We start from the raw sequence: 17020 nt of genomic DNA on the forward strand, positions 1-17020 counted from the left end.
CAAAAGGGGAAACAAGGGTGGGGGGAGGCAGATGATGGGATGGGAAGGTAGAGGTAGAGGTGGAGATAAAGGCTGGAGTGTGATGAGAAGGGACACTAAGACTGATGAGTACGGAAGGTGATACTGGCAACCATTAATGACTATGAATGGGCAGATGGAACCAGATGCAGGAGAGGTTCCAGTATATGAAGAATTTGTGTAGTAGGAGGATGGAGCCAGGAGGGAGAGAGGGATGAGAGAGGGGGGATGATAGGGTGGTACGGAGGGGATAATGGGAAGGGGAACAGAATTGGGAGGACTGGGGGAGGTACAAATATTCTAGGGCAGCACGGTGGTGCAGCACGGTGAGTTGCTACCTTACAGCGCCGGAGACCCCGGGTTCGATCCCGACTACGGGCGCTGTCTGTGCAGAGTTTGCACGTTCTACCCATGGGTTTTCTCCGAGATATTCGGTTTTCTCCCAGACGTACAGGTTTGCAGATTAATTGGCTTGGTATAATTGTAAATTCTCCTTAGGGTAGTGTTAATGTGCGGGGATCGCTGGTCGGTTCGGACTCGCTGGGCCGGAGGGCCTGTTTTCATACTGTATCTCTAAAACTGAAACCAAAAAACTAAAACACAAACTATGAATGAATGAAGGAATGAATAAGTTTATTGGCCAAGAATGTTCACATACAAGGAATTTGCCTTGGCGCTCCGCTCGCAAGTGACAACACGACATTAGGAGTATCATCACCTGAATTATACTTTAAAACAACTCAGAAAAATTGAAGATAAGCATTAAAAGTTAGCCTTACTTTTTATGGACAAAAGTTGATATTTTTCTATAATGTGCAATTATATGATAAAAAAAAGTGGGTGAATAGTGCTACAGTTATATAAATATGAATGAATGGATGATGCTTTATTGTCAGTGAAATGGTTTATTTAGCATGCAACGTAGGCAGTATACAAGTGTAGTTTAGTTTAGTTTAGAGGTACAGCGCAGAAACGGGCCCTTCGGCCCACCGACCAGCGATCCCCGCACACTTATACTATCCTACGCACACTAGGGGACAATTTTTGTTCAAATTTATACTGAATTTAACCTACAAACCTGTAGTCTTTGGTGTGTGGGAGGAAACTACGGAGATCTCGGTGAAAACCCACGCGGGCGCAGGGAGAACGGACAAGCTCCATACAGACAGCACCCGCAGTCGGGATCGAACCCGGGTCTCTGGCGCTGCAAGGCAGTAGCTCTATTTGCACCACCGTGCCGCAAACAAAGTTACAAAGTACCAAACAGTCTTAAGTACCACGCATGTGGCAGCAGACCTTCCCCCCCTCCCCCCCCCCCCCTCCCACGTCGTCCTCTCCCCACCCTTTCCTCCATTGATCACTCCCTCTGTGACACTGGTCTGCTCATCGTGCCCCACCCAAGCACGGGCACTTTCCCCTGCAACCACAGGACTTACAGTCAATAGTTCTTTATTATCATGTTCACAGGCGGTCAGCGAAATCCTTCTTTTGCACAGATGTCAGAAAAGCATTGCCATATATTTAACCAGGTACATGGATAGGACAGGTTGGGCAGTCACAGTGGCGCAGCGATAGAGTTGCTGCCTTACAGCAAATGCGGCGCCGGAGACCCGGGTTCGATCCCGTTTACGGATGCTGTCTGTAAGGAGTTTGTACGCTCCTCCCCGTGACCTGCTTAGGTTTTCTCCGAGATCTTCGGTTTCCTCCCACACTCCAAAGACGTACAGGTTTGTGCGTTAATTGGCTTGGTGTAAATGTACAAATTGTCCCTAGTGGGTGTAGGATGGTGTTAGTGTGCGGGGATCGCTGGTCGGCACGGACCCGGTGGGTCGAAGGGCCTGTTTCCGTGCTGTATCTCTAAAACTAAAAACCAAGGTTAAGAGGGATAAGGCCCAAATGCAGGCAGGTGGGAGTAGTGTGGATGGCACATGTTGGCCAGTATGGGCAAGTTGGGCCGAAGGGTCTGTTTCTATGCTGTATCACTATGATTATATCTAAACACAATTCTGGATTAGTACAAAGTGTGCAGAAATACTCCACTGAGGTTTTGGTGCCATTTTCAACCCAGTCCGGTCCACGCGCTGGGCCTTCTGCAGTGGGGCCCGATTCAGGCGAGCCCCAGGCCACTGCGGGGCCTCCAGCGGACGCCTCCGTCAGGATCGTCCAATGAAGCGTCGTCCCTTTCCTTTCCTCTCCTCTCCTCGCCCATCGTCAGCCTCTGTGGCCGGTGAAGGGTGGGGGGGGGGAAGCCCCTCTCTGCCAACCTTGAGGTCGTGGAAGGTGAGACCCTGGTTCATTCTCACCGGAACTTGCTCCTCGCGTCCACCATCGCCATATCCCTCCACCCACCTCTCTGGCCCTCGTGGGACGAATGGGGGGCCCGGCTCAGTGGCTCCCTCTACAGGCCACGGCCCATCGGTCCAGCCTCCAACTCCGGGAGCATGTTACACCTGTCCCTACACCTCCTCCCTCACCTCCACCCAGGAACCTTCCAGGTGGGACAACTATTCACCTGCTGCACCTTCTCCAACCTCCGTCTATTGTATTGTGTGCTCTCGATGTGGCCTCGTCTACATCAGCGGAGGAGAGGACCATTCTGCCGAGCACTTGCACTCTGAGTAATACGGCCATCTCGATCTTCTGGTTGCCAGCCTTTTTAATTCACCTTCCCCTTCCCATTCCCACGCCGACACATCTGTCCTCACCCTCCCTGGCAGCCAGGGTGAGGCCAAACACAAACAAGAGGAGCACCAAGAGACAAGTCGAGAGAGCTTTATTGTCATGTGTCCCAGATGGGACAATTAAATTATTTTTTGGAATTATAGGATCTTACAGGACAACCAAATATTCCTCCGGAGTAGACTATAGCCCAATGGCACAAACCGTCTATATTCCCAAAGAAGGGACAATGAGACTTTGGAGAGAGTATTACAGGTGCCTGCATTTCCATGTGCCAAATGCCACCATTGACATTCATGACAGGGCTGTTATCAAGGAGGTCGAGGGAAGTATGAAGACTAGGGGGACTGGAGTCTGGATAATAAAGCAGTGTGCTGGAAGAACTCAATGGGTCAAGCAGCATCTGTGGAGGCAAAGAGGTCCAAGCCGCCATTTTGAATCAGGACCCTAAGTCAGTGTATCCGCTGAGTTCTTCCAATGTTTTGTCTTTTGTAAGTATGTAGATGGCACATTACCAAAGGCCAGATACATCAGTGGAGGAAGGAATGAACATTGAGGGTGATGAATAAGGTATCGGCCCAGGAGGCGGCTTTGCTCATGACGGTGTTGAGAGTATTTGGTATTGTTAGAATGGTACACTTCCAAGCAAGTTAGACTTCAGAGATACAACCTGGCCACGACCTCTTCTCCCCTCTCTCATCAGGCAATAGGTATAGAAGTGTGGCAACGCACACCTCCAGATTCAGGGACAATTTCTCTCCAACTGTTATCAGGCAAATGAACCATCCGACCACAACCAGAAAACAGTCCTGAATCACTATCTACCTCATCGATGACCCTCAGACTATCCTCGATCGGACTTTGTTGGCTTTACCTTGCACTAAATGTTATTCCCTTTTTGTACACTGTAAATGGCTCGATTGTAATCATGTATTGTCTTTCCGCTGACTGGATAGCCCGCAACAAAAAGCTTTACACTGTACCTCGGTAAACCTGCCAAACAATTAACCTGTAAATAGCGTGGAAACAGGACCTTCAGCCCATCGAGTCCGTGCCGACCAGCAATCAGCACTATCCTACACTTTAGGCACAATTTACAAAAGCCAATTAACCTTCAAACCTGGGCGCCTTGGGAGTGTGGGAGGAAACCGGAGCACCCGGAGAAAACCCACGTGGTCACGGGGAGAACGTACAGCAAGCACCCATATTCAGGACCTGGGTCCCTAGTGCTGTAAGGCAACAACTCTAGCGCTGCACCAACCTGCTGCCCAGGTTGAGAGTATTACATCGCAATATTGACGTGATTTGTGGAAGGCAAGAAGGTTCTGGAGTGTCATGAGATGAACCACTTCAGTAATAACACCAGCTTCTTACACCTAATGCAAAAGACAATAGACAATAGGTGCAGGAGTAGGCCATTCAGCCCTTCGAGCCAGCACCGCCATTCAATGTGATCATGGCTGATCATCTACAATCAGTACCCCGTTCCTGCCTTCTCCCCATATTCCCTGACTCCGCTATCTTTAAGAGCCCTATCTAGCTCTCTCTTGAAAGTATCCAGAGAACCGGCCTCCACCGCCCTCTGAGGCAGAGAATTCCACAGACTCATTGAGGAAGACAATGTGCTGGAAGAACTCAACGGGTCAGGCAGCATCTGCGGAGGGAAACAGACAGACAACATTTCCGAACAGTGCCCTTCTTCAGCCCTCGGGCCATGACCCGAAACATCGTCTGTCCATTCCTTCCACAGATGCTGCCTGACCCGTTGAGTTCCTCCAGCACTTTGTGATTTTTGCCCGAGATTCTAGCATCTGCAGTTCCTCACTTTTCCATTTTAGAGCCACTGACTGCTCCAGTGGGCATCTTGGTCTGGAGGCTGATGGCGGCACAAGTGGAAATGGCAATGGCGTTTGATGTCGTGGTGCTTGGAAAAGGAAAAGAAAAGCTTCAGATGTTAAAAATCCCAAATAAAAAGAGAAAATGTTGGAAACACATAAGAAAAAAGGTCATCAACCTGAAACATTACTCCTCTTCTCTCTCCACAGAAACTACCTGATTTAGAGAGTATAAAAACAATAACTGCAAGGAGCATGGATTTGTCATTGTCATTCAATAGAATATTGGCTTATCTGATCCCCAACTGCCCAGCTTCAATTGCCTTAAAAGATCTTCGAAGATTCTGTTTTCTTTACCCATTGAAGAAGACAATTCCAAAGATTCGATTTTGAAGAAAGGTCCCGGCCAGAAACATCACCATCCAAAGATGCTGCCCGACCCGTTGAGTTACTCCAGCACTTTGCGTTCAAAGATTCACAGTTCTCTCAGAGGAAGAACTTCAATTATTTTTCGGTTTCAATTGGACGACTCCTTGTTGTTCAACAGTGACCGGTGGTTTTAGAGTTTAGATTGGTGGAGAGATCCTACACACTCATGACATTTTACAGAAGCCAATTAATCTACTAACCTGTACGCCTTTGGAGTGTGGGATGAAACTGGAGAATACCAATGCGGTCATGGGGAGAACGTACAAACTCTGTGCAGTCAGCACCCGTAGTCAGGATCGCACCCGGGTCTCTGGCGCTGTAAGGCAGCAAATCTACCGCTGCGCCACCGTGCCGCCCGAACAGGAATTGTGATTCTCAAATCCCGTTCCAAAATCCGATTCCTTTCGTGATTCTCAAAGGGAAACATCTTCTTCCCATCAGTCAAGGTGCCTCAATCAAGTCCTACTCACTCTTCTAAGCTTCAGTGGATACATATATCCAACCTGTTCAACCAAGATTGTGGTTTGACATATGTTCTCTCATCTGTTTTCAACGTATTTACATCCATCCTTAAATATGGAGACTAATAGTGTACATTGTAATCCAGGAATGGCATTGCCAACGTCTGAAAATACTGAACCCCTACATTTGTACAAACTCTGTGCAGACAGCACCCGTAGTCAGGATCGCACCCGGGTCTCATTCCTTATTCTTAAACTGTGGCCCCTAGTTCTGGACTCCCTCAACATCCAGCCTCTAGCATGTCCAAACCCTTAATAATCTTATATGTTTTAATAAGATCCCCTCGCATCCTTCTAAACTCCAGAGTATACAAGCCCAGCCGCTCCATTCTCTCAGCATATGACAGTCCCACTATCCCAGGAATTAAGTTGCACTCCCTCAATAGCAAGAATGTCCTTCCTCAAATTAGGGGACCAAAACTGCACACAATACTCCAGGTGTGGTTTCACTAGGGCCCTGTACAACTGCAGAAGGACCTCTGTGCTCCTATACTCAACTCCTCTTGTTATAAAGGCCAACATGCCATTCTCTTTCTTCACTGCTTGCTGTACCTGCATGCTTACTTTCATTGACTTCCATTACTTTCATTCACATCCACTCCATCCAAGCCTTTGACTATTCTGTTTGTTTGCACTGAATGTTGTCTGTTTGCACCCTATGTTGCCATATTAAAACAGTAAAAGATAATGATAGGAAGAAGGGTACCGACCCAAAACATCACCCATTCCTTCTCTCCATAGATGCTGCCTGTCCCATTGAGTTAATCCAGCATGTTGTGTCTACCAAAAGACTATGATACTTCAGAGTGGACATCTGGGCTAATTTCAGAGGGCTTTTAAGAGTCAATGCAAGTCTGGAGTTGCATAGAGGCCAGATTAGGTGAAGATATTAATAAAACATTTGGGATTCTATAACAATAATTAATTCAAATTATCATTAATAAGACCGTTTTTAAGACTGCTACCAAGATTATTTAGAGTCTTTGAGTCATACAGCATGGAAACAGGCCCTTCAACCCAACTTCCTCACACTGACTAACATGCCCCATCTACATTAGTTCCACTTGCCTGCATTTGGCCCACATCGCTCTAAACCTATCCTATGCATGTACTTGTCCAAATGCTTTTAAGCATTGTGATAGTACATACTTATTGTGCTTCCATCAGAAGGGTATTAGGTTCATTTTGCCTGTCTCCCTCCCTAATGGAAACCGTCTCACAATCTAGTCCATCACAATTCATTCAGATAGAACTGGTATTGTCATAGTCATACACCGTGGAAACAGGCCCCTCGGCCTAACTTGCCCATGCCGACCAACATGTCCCATCTACCCATCATAGACTCAGCGAATATATTTAGTGCCAGTTCCTAGTGTACAAAATTAAATAAATAGCTGCCCAAAAAAAACAAACTGGAAACAGTAGATTAGTTTAGTTTATTAATATCGCGTAGACCTAGATACAGCGAGAAGCTTGCTATGTCAAATCACACAATCATGCACAAATCTGAGAGTCCAATCCTTGTAAGTAGATCTTCTTCTGGGGAAGCACATCGAAAGTTGTCCTGTTCTGGTGCCATCTTCCAATTCTCTTGACGATTGTGCAAGGATGGTTTGTTCTTGAGGGTCAAACTGTGCCAACCCCGAAATTGGATCTGCAACTTCCTGACACCAAGCTTGCTCGCGCCGAGGAGCCATTCACTTGTTCAAAATGACTGCAGGGCGGGAGTCGACGCTTCAACCGCGGCCTGCGGATTTTAACATCGCGGAGCTCGCAGTCTCGGGTAGAGACCGAGCCGGGAGCTCCAAAGTCACAGAAGGTTTCGAACAGCCTCGAACCGGGGTATGATCGACCCAGCGCGGGGGAGCTGACATCCCCGCGATGCAGGAGCTTAATCGCCCCGATGCAGATGGCCCGACCGCCGGCTACGAGACTCAAGATCGTCCCGTCAATGGAAGGCTCGAGGCCCCCGAGAACAAAGAAGGGAAGAGATTGAACTTTTTTTCACCTTCCATCACAGTGAGGAATGTGGAGGAGTCACTGTGGTGGATGTTTATACTAAAATGTAGTTTTTTTGTGTTTTGTTGCTTTTTATTAGTATGACTGTATGGCAAATCAAATTCCTCATATGTTGCAAAACCTACTCAGCTGATAAAGTATGATTATGATTATGGGAAGATGCCAGGCCTGGTGTTACCAAGAAGCCACCACAAGATGTTCGTGGATGACATCCCACGGGAACTGGAGACATTCTCCCAAATGTACATCAAATGATAAAGTCGCAGAAAAGGATTTGAGTATAAGGAGCATAGCAAAAGGATTTGAGTATAGGAGCAGGGAGGTTCTACTGCAGGTACACAAAATTGCTGGAGGAACTCAGCGGGTGCAGCAGCATCTACTGCAGTTGTACAGGGTCTTGGTGAGACCACACCTGGAGTATTGCGTACAGTTTTGGTCTCCTAATCTGAGGAAAGACATTCTTGCCATAGAGGGAGTACAGAGAAGGTTCACCAGACTGATTCCTGGGATGTCAGGTCTTTCATATGAAGAAAGACTGGATAGACTCGGTTTGTACTCGCTAGAATTTAGAAGATTGATGGGGGATCTTATAGAAACTTACAAAATTCTTAAGGGGTTGGACAGGCTAGATGCAGGAAGATTGTTACCGATGTTGGGGAAGTCCAGAACAAGGGGTCACAGTTTAAGGATAAGGGGGAAATCTTTTAGGACCAAGATGAGGAAAACATTTTTCACACAGAGAGTGGTGAATCTCTGGAATTCTCTGCCACAGAAGGTAGTTGAGGCCAGTTTGTTGGCTATATTTAAGAGGGAGTTAGATGTGGCCCTTGTGGCTAAAGGGATCAGGGGGTATGGAGAGATGGCAGGTACAGGATACTGAGTTGGATGATCAGCCATGATCACATTGAATGGCGGTGCAGGCTCGAAGGGCCGAATGGCCTACTCCTGCACCTATTTTCTATGTTTCTATGTTTCTAGAACCGATTGCTTTGGAAAACTGTTCTGTTTCCAACTCTTCTCCAGAGATTTGTTTGGAGGTTCTGCCAAAGATGTGGCGGGTGGTGAGGAGATCCAGGGCAGAAGACGTGTTCCTGGTTCTCCACGCAATATGTTAATAAGGGGGGAAAATACTCTTGGTGGGGCCTGTCACAGTGGCGCAGCGGTAGAGTTGCTGCCTTACAGCACCAGAGACCAGGGTTCGACCCCGACTACGGGTGCTGTCGGTACGGAGTTTGTACGTTCTCCCTGTGACCACATAGCTTTTCTCCGGGAGCTCCGGTTTCCTCCCACACTCCAAAGACGTGCAGGTTTGTAGGTTAATTGGCTTCAGTAAAATTGTTAATTGTCCTGAGTGTGTAAGATAGTATGAGTGTACGGGGCGATCGTGGTTCAGCCCGGAATCAGTGGGCCAAAGAGCCTGTTTCTACACTATATCTCCAAACTAAATGTGCTAATACATCTCCTAACATCGTGGTTCATGTGTACGTTGCATTGCTGGGGGAAGACAGGCAGCATTTCCCACATAAATATCATCCCTATTACAGCAACCTCCTAAGGAATTTAGACAGATGAGGGGAAACCTCATTGAAACTTGCTGAATAGTGAAAGGCCTGGATAGTGGCTGTGGAGAGGATGCTTCCACTAGTGGGAGAGTCGAGGACCAGAGACCATGGCCTCAGAATTAAAGGACATTCCTTCAGAAAGGAGATCAGAAGGGTGGTGAATCTGCAGAATTCATTACCACAGAAGGCTGTGGAGGCCAAGTCAACGAATATTTGTAATGCAGATATTGACAGATTCCTAATTAGTAAGGGTGTCTGGGGATAGTGGGAGATGGCAGGAGAATGGGGTTGAGAGGGAAAGATAGATCAGCCATTGATGAATGGTGGAGTTGACTTGAAGGGCCGAATGGCCTTATTCTCCTCCAAGAACCTATGAAGATGGGTGTTGAGGGAAGGGAGAGGGTCAAGGTACAGGGCTTTTGATACCCAGTCAAATTGTAGTCTGAGTTAAGGGAAGAAACGACAAAGTAAAGTGTCCCCTCTTAAGAGATGTACAATACCATGTCTGAGGAACCATTTGTTCTCTATCAGACTAGAGCTAAAGTTCACAAGTTCATAAGTTATTCGGCCCATCAAGTCTACTCCACCATTCAATCATGGCTGATCTATCTCTCCCTCCAAATCCCATTCTCCTGCCTTCTCCCCATATCCCCTGCCACCCATACTAATCAAGAAAGGTATTTTCTTCAAATAAATACAGGTATCTGTATTTTGGATTTTGTTCGCTTGGCTCCCAATTAATTCAGAAAGCAGTCAGTGGTGGTGGTTTAGCTTTTTTCAATGTCTGTTCATTTCAGTTTAGGTCATTGTCACGTGTACCGAAGTACAGTGATAAGCTCGGTATCTAGTTCCTGGTGCCTCATCTTAATTTCTTGTCCTTGTCCCTCAACCCTTATGTTAAATAATCTTCCTGCCCAGAACCAGACACTGCCCAATATTTGGTTGCACCATCCAAAGGCCATTGGGTACCAAGCTGGTGGGTATGTTGTTGAAGAGTCCATCACCGGACAATCTGGTAGTGCACAAGACCCAAGACACCTCACGCTAATGAACAAATGATTTGCTGAACGAGTCCACCTTCAAGGACTTTCCTCCAAGTACTCCACAAGAAGGCTGTGGAGGCCAATTCAATTGATATTTTTAAGGCCGAGATAGATTCTTGATTAGTACGGGTATCAGGGGTTATGGTCATGATTGAATGGCGGAGTAGACTTGATGGGCCGAATGGCCTAATTCTGTCTCCTATCACTTATGAACATGAATGAGATGAATCAAGGGACAGAGTCAAGAGTCATGAATGGGTCGGAAGGAACTGCAGATGCTGGTTTACAACGAAGATAGACACAAAATGCTGGAGTAACTCAGCGGGACGGGCAGCATCTCTGGAGAGAAGGAATGGGTGACGTCTCGGGTTGACACCCTGCATCAGGCAAGACTCAAGAGTGTGTTATTGTCATATGTCCCGAAAACAGAACAATGAAATTCTTACTTGCAGCGGCCAATGGGGATTTGTAAACACAGTACTCAGCAGATAACACAATAAATGAACACCAGAAAAAGTACAATAAAGAATAAATTCAAGATAGTGAAAGAACAAAACAAATCCTAAAGTCCCTGGTACAACCCAGACCATATGTAGTTCAGAGATTAGTTCTTCATAGTGATTGTGGGAAGAACGAGAGAGAGAGAGGAGATGAATACACACATCGCTGCCACCGACTAAAAGCAAAACTCATGCAAGAGAAGGGGAGAGAAAATTGAAAGGAAGTGACTAGGTTGTATTTTTATTTGCATTCAAGAACTATACAACTCTAGGTCAGTTACTTTCTCAAGCCTGATCTGCAATTCAATATGTGTCTGTTTTCAGTTCCATTGGCTTCACTGAATTGGACCTTCGGAAATAGAATGGAATGCAAATGCGTGAGAAGGAACTGCAGATGCTGGTTTACACTGAAGATAGACACAAAAAAAATGTTGGAGTAACCCAGCTGATCAGGCAGCATCTCTGGAGAGAAGGAATAGAAAACATAGAAAATAGGTGCAGGAGTAGGCCATTCGGCCCTTCGAGCCTGCACCGCCATTCAATATGATCATGGCTGATCATCCAACTCAATATCCTGTACCTGCCTTCTCTCCATACCACCTGATCCCTTTAGCCACAAGGGCCACATCTAACTCCCTCATAAATATAGCCAATGAACTGGCATCAACTACCTTCTGTGGCACAGAATTCCACAGATTCACCACTCTCTGTGTAAAAAATGATTTTCTCATCTCGGTCATAAAAGACTTCCCTCTTATCCTTAAACTGTGACCCAACCTATCCAAGTCACCTTGCAGCCTCCTAGCATCCTCCTCACAGCTAACACTGCCCCCCAGCTTCATGTCATCCACAAACTTGGAGATGTTGCATTCAATTCCCTCATCCAGATCATTAATATATTTTGTAAATAGCTGGGATCCCAGCACTGAGCCTTGCGGTACCCCACTAGTCACTGCCTGCCATCCTGAAAAGGACCCGTTTACTCCTACTCTGTGCTTCCTGTCTGCCAGCCAGTTCTCTATCGACATCAATACTGAACCCCCAATACCGTGTGCTTTAAGTTTGTATGCTAATCTCTTATGTGGGACCTTGTCGAAAGGGCGACCTTTCTGGTCTCAACCTGAAATGTCGCCTGTTCCTTTCCTCCAGAGATGCTGCCTGACCCGCTGAGTTACTCCAGTGTAATATTAGCCCATGGGGCCGAGGAGTAACATGCACCTCCGTCAAAGGCTCGAGTTGAAACGCTCGATTAATCCAACATCAGTTGCTATTTATGGAAGAGAGTAACATATCTCCACCGTTGTTTTCTAATTCCACTCCCAGTCTGGGTCTACTGAACTCAACGGACCAGAAATTTCCAGTGGATGGAAAGTGGTTGGGAATAGTTACCCGACATCTATCCCATCCGCTTCCCCAAGACGACAAAAATACACGTTACTAATTCCATATTTTCCAAGGAACAGCTTGTGTAGCTTGGCCTCATCGTTCAGTCTCTGAAATTCATGCGTCGTCCTGGCAAACCTTCACTCTGCTGTTCACTCTTCTCCAAAGGGGATAGAACTAAGCAGCATGCATGTCAGTGGGAGATCTTCCGTACCCTGGAACACTGATCTTATACACAGAGGAGGCCAGTTTAGTTTGGAGATCCAGCGCGGAAACAGGCCCTTCGGCCCACCAGGTACGTGCCGACCAGCGATCCCCAAACACACTAACACGATCCTGGGGCGGGAGATTGCAACCTTCACGTGGTCCGCCCTTTCGACGAATGCAATCAACCTGGTGTGCACAATCAAATAAGATCAAATAGAACAAGTTGTCCTACAACTTTGGTCTGTGCACGCCATACGCAAGAAGAAGAAGAAGAAGAAGAACACTATCCTACACACACTCGGGACAATTTATACATTTACCAAGCCAATTAACCTACAAACCTGTACGTCTTTGGAGGAAACCGAAGAACTTAGAGAAAACACATGCAGGTCACGGGGAGAACGTACAAACTCCGTACAGACAGCACCCGTACGCGGGATAGAACCCGGGTGTCCGGCGCTGCATTCGCTGTAAGGCAACAACTCTACCGCTGCGCCATCGTGACCGCTCTACGCTTTCTATTTCATTCCTTCTGTAACCGTTTATGGCAATACATGAACTAGGGCATTAAATGAGCCATAAATGTTTTAAGTCCCTTTCAACCTCCACTACTTAACAAGTTATTATTATTGAACAATATTCAAGAGCCAAGCCAAGAGAATCAAGAGTGTTTTATTGTCAAATATCCCAAAACAGAACAACTAAATACTTACTTACTTTACATTTTTACTTATTTATATTGACCTAGAAATAATCTTCAGAGTGCATTATATGAATGCCACAAAAGGACTTCAAAAGATCCCCACCTCCCGTCCCCTTCCCCCATCAGTCTGAAGAAGGGTCTCGACCCCGAAACGCTCCATAGATGCTGCCTCACCCGCTGAGTTTCTCCAGCATTTTTGTCTACCTTCTGTTTTTATCAATAATTTTAAGTGTATATTTAAAATAATTGGTGCAGTAATTAGAGTAAATCTGGAAAAATAAACTGGAAAAACAGCAATGATGTCAATATCAAATTATCCGGATGAGATTGCTGCGTATGTACACTCAACACACATTGGACAAAGAGAGATTGTTTTCTCTGGGACTGGTTGAGGGGAGACCTTACACAACCACATACAATTATGAGAGGCAAAGATAGAGTAGACATTCAGAACCTTTTCCCCGCAGAGTGGAAATGTCAAAGACTAGAGAGCATAGCTTTAAATCAAAAGGGGCAACGTTTAAAGGAGATGTTAGGGGCAAGTTTTTTTAGAACGGGGGGAGGGCAGGCGAGTGGCTGGACTGTGCTGCCGGGGATGGTGGTGGTGTGCCATTTAAGAGGCTTGTGGATAGGCATATGGATATGCAGGGAATGGAGGGATAATAGACCATGTGCATGCAGGTGAGATTAGTTTATCTCAGCATCATGTTCAGCACAGACATTGTGGGCCGAAGGGCCTGTTCCTGTACTGTACTATTCTATGTTGTGAATAGTACAGTACTACTCTGTGAAAGCAAGCCATGGAAGAAAGATAAATGCGCCTCACTTAAATTGTGGATCGCACCAAAAATGATTTGTTTTAAAGGTTTCGGTTTTCGGAAAGCAGAGATCTTTAATTCAAAGTAATACCGACTGGAGTCTAACATCTGCAAGTGGTCATATTTCCAATCTCAGACACAAAAAGCTGGAGTAACTCAGCGGGTCAGGCAGCATATTTTTCCATATCTTTCTTTTTTCATATTTCTTCTATATCTCTCGTTCCCCTCTCCCCTGACTCTCAGTCTGAAGAAGGGTCTCGACCCCGAGACATCACCCATCCCTTCTCCGCAGAGATGCTGCCGGCTGCCCCGCTGAGTTACTCCAGCATTTTGTGTCTATCTTCGGTTTAAACCAGCATCTGCAGTTCCTTCCTACACATTTCCCAAAAAAAACAGTAGGATGGATGACCGTGCAGTAAAACTTTACTGACTTGTATGCAAAAAACAAAATCACCGTGGTCCATGTATATGTGACATTAAACACACCATTGAATAGACCTGTGGCTGTAAACAATAGTGGATAATACCATTATTTTAGGATGCATCCTATATTTTTTTTTAACAAGGGAATAAAGTGTCGGAGGAAAACAAAAGATAGCAAGCAATGCACAAATTAAATATGTATGTCGCCAGAGCCACTGATGTTTACAGTCTGGGGACTAATGTATCAGTCAGCTAGTGAAACTTACAGCGACGTTGCCTCTGGATTTCACAGGCCTTTCAAGCACTGAAATACTTTTGAAGTTCATCTTGCACTCACCCTCTGCTTTTCACCTCGAACACGTTGTTGAAGTTCTTCTGGCGACCCCCGAGTTCCAGTTTATCAGAGGTGTTATCCTTGGAGACGGACTGGCCGGGGGAGATGGGGTTTTTCACCCGGTTGATGAAACAGTCAATTGCTTTTCTGAATGTAGCCATGTCACTCGCTCACTTCAATAGTCATGATCGCGTATTCTCACGGACGACATCCCAAAAGTCCCTCGGTGCGATCTGGATACAACCAAGCACCGAGTCGCCCATTGCCATAATCACCAGCGACTCGACTCTTCCATCTCGCACGCATACATGTACACACACACACACACACACTCACTCACTCTCACACACACACACACACACACACACTGAGGTCGCCGCCTCTCGCCAGCTCTATTATGCACCTATCAACTGACGTCAAACATACCTGCACACAGGAGGGGGACCAGCACAGCTCAATAAAGCCTTAATCTCCCATGAAATGTCCCTTATATCCCCTTCCTCCAGAGATTCTGCCTGGACCCCCCCCCCCCCTGCACTCTGTGCCTGTCTTTGGCATAAAGCAGCATCTGTGGCTAGAATAATGAAAGCCCTGGACAGAGTGAATGAGGAGAGGATGTTTCCATTAGTGGGAGAGTCTAGGACCAGAGGCCATAACCACAGAGTAATAGGACATACCTTTAGACAGGGAGATGAGGAGGAATTTCTTTAGTCAGAGGGTGGTGAATCTGTGGAATTCATTGATAGAACCACAGAGCGATACAGCGTGGGAACAGGCCCTTCGGCCCAACTTGCCCAAACTCATCAACGTCTATGAAACATTTAGGCAGGTACATGGATTGGACAGGTTGAGAGGGATATGGACCAAACACAGGCAGGTGGGACTAGTGTAGACCTAGCATGTCGGTTGGTGTGGGAAAGTTGGGCCGAAGGGCCTGTGGACGGCTCAATTGTAATCATATATTGTATTTCCGCTGACTGGATAGCACGCAATAAAAGCTTTTCACTGTATCTCGGTTTCACGTAACAATAAACTAAACTCAAACTAAATCTACACTAATCCCACCAGCCGCTGATGGGCACGTGTCCGCCTACACCTTGTCTATTCTATCTTTCCCTACTCTTGGAAAAATAACGCCACCCTATCTATTTCCGTCATGATTTTATACACCTCCATGAGATCACATCTCATCTTTAGTTTAGTTTAGAGACACAGCGCGGAAACAGGCCCTTCAGCCCACCGGGTCCGCGCCGACCAGCGATCCCCGCACATTAATGCTATCCTACACACACTAGGGACAATTTCTACATTTACCAAGCCCATTAACCTACAAACCTGTACGTCTTTGGAGTGTGGGAGGAAACCGAAGGTCCCGGAGAAAACCCACGCAGGTCACGGGGAGAACGTACAAACTCCGTACGGACAGCACCCGTAGTCGGGATCGAACCCGGGACTCCGGCGCTGCATTCGCTGTAAGCAGCAACTCTACCGCTGCGCCACCGTGACCGCCCTATTCACTCTGTGTTCCATGGAATAAAGTACCAGCCTGCCCCACCTCGCAGGTCTTCAGTTCCTGGCAACATCCTCATTAATGTTCTCTGCAGTTCAGGGAGGTATTAGCTCCAGGGAGCGGTTGGGCGGGGAAGCGGATTGTTTTCTCTGGAATGCTGGAGGATGAGGGGAGATCGTACATTTGAATTATGAGAGGCATAGATAGAGTAGATAGTCAGAACCTTTTTCCCACAGTGGGGGAAATATCAATTACTTAGAGGGCATGGTTTTAAGGTGAGAGGGGCAAATTTTAATGGAGATGTGTGGGGGCAAGTTTTTTTTATACAGAGGGTGGCTAAGTGCCATGAATACATCCTTGGGGATGGTGGAAGCAGCAGATGCAATAGGGGCATTTAAGAGAGTTTTAGAGAGGTAAATGAATATTTACCCTAGATAGGGTGAGCTTGGTGGACTCACTGTGGTGCATGTTAAACTGTGTTGAGTGTGTGTTTTGTTATTTATTCTATGTTATGACTGCAGGTTAAACCATTTCGTTGTACTGAAAAGTGCAATGACAATAAAATTGAATCTGAATCTGAATCTGAATCTGAACATGCAGGAAGGGAGGGAAACGGAATATGTGCAGGCAGGTAAGAGTTGGTGTTGACATCATGTTCGGCACAGATATTGCCTGCTATAGGGCCTGTTGCTGTGCTGTCCTGTTCTATGTTCCAATGTGCTATAATTCGTATATCAGTGCCAGGGGAACAGTTTAAGAAGATCACAAAAAAAAACCTCAAATAGCAAATACACATTTTACTTCGGAGTCACGTGAGTGATTCCGTGAAGAATCCGCTCAGCACGCATGCGCGGCATTACGTTCAGCAGAGCAACAGCGGCACAGCGGGAGTCAGGCGCTCCCGCTACGGAGGTGAAAGAACGGACCATCAGGTAAGCTGAGGTCGGGGGTTTCTTTCACAGGGAGCCTTCTGCTTTCCGGCAGAGAAGAAAGGCTCTAGAACAAACCTGTCCCCCGCTCGACTCCACGGAGGAGC

At 46.6% G+C, this 17020-nt stretch overlaps 1 protein-coding gene across 2 annotated transcripts in view; it reads right to left on the minus strand.

The window, feature by feature from the left end:
- Nucleotides 1–14800, minus strand: part of LOC116979608 (transient receptor potential cation channel subfamily V member 6-like) — an 88348-nt gene extending 73548 nt beyond the window's left edge. Inside the window, exon 1 of one of the 2 annotated variants that reach the window (XM_033031203.1) lies at nucleotides 14478–14800. In XM_033031203.1, the coding sequence (XP_032887094.1) occupies nucleotides 14478–14635 (158 nt within the window). In that variant the 5' untranslated portion in view covers nucleotides 14636–14800. The remainder of the gene's footprint in view (nucleotides 1–14477) is intronic. The other variant, XM_033031204.1, reaches the window with a different exon arrangement.
- Between the last annotated feature and the right edge of the window lie 2220 nt (nucleotides 14801–17020).

This window comes from Amblyraja radiata, chromosome 13, assembly GCF_010909765.2.
Source record: "Amblyraja radiata isolate CabotCenter1 chromosome 13, sAmbRad1.1.pri, whole genome shotgun sequence".
Taxonomy (NCBI): domain Eukaryota; kingdom Metazoa; phylum Chordata; class Chondrichthyes; order Rajiformes; family Rajidae; genus Amblyraja; species Amblyraja radiata.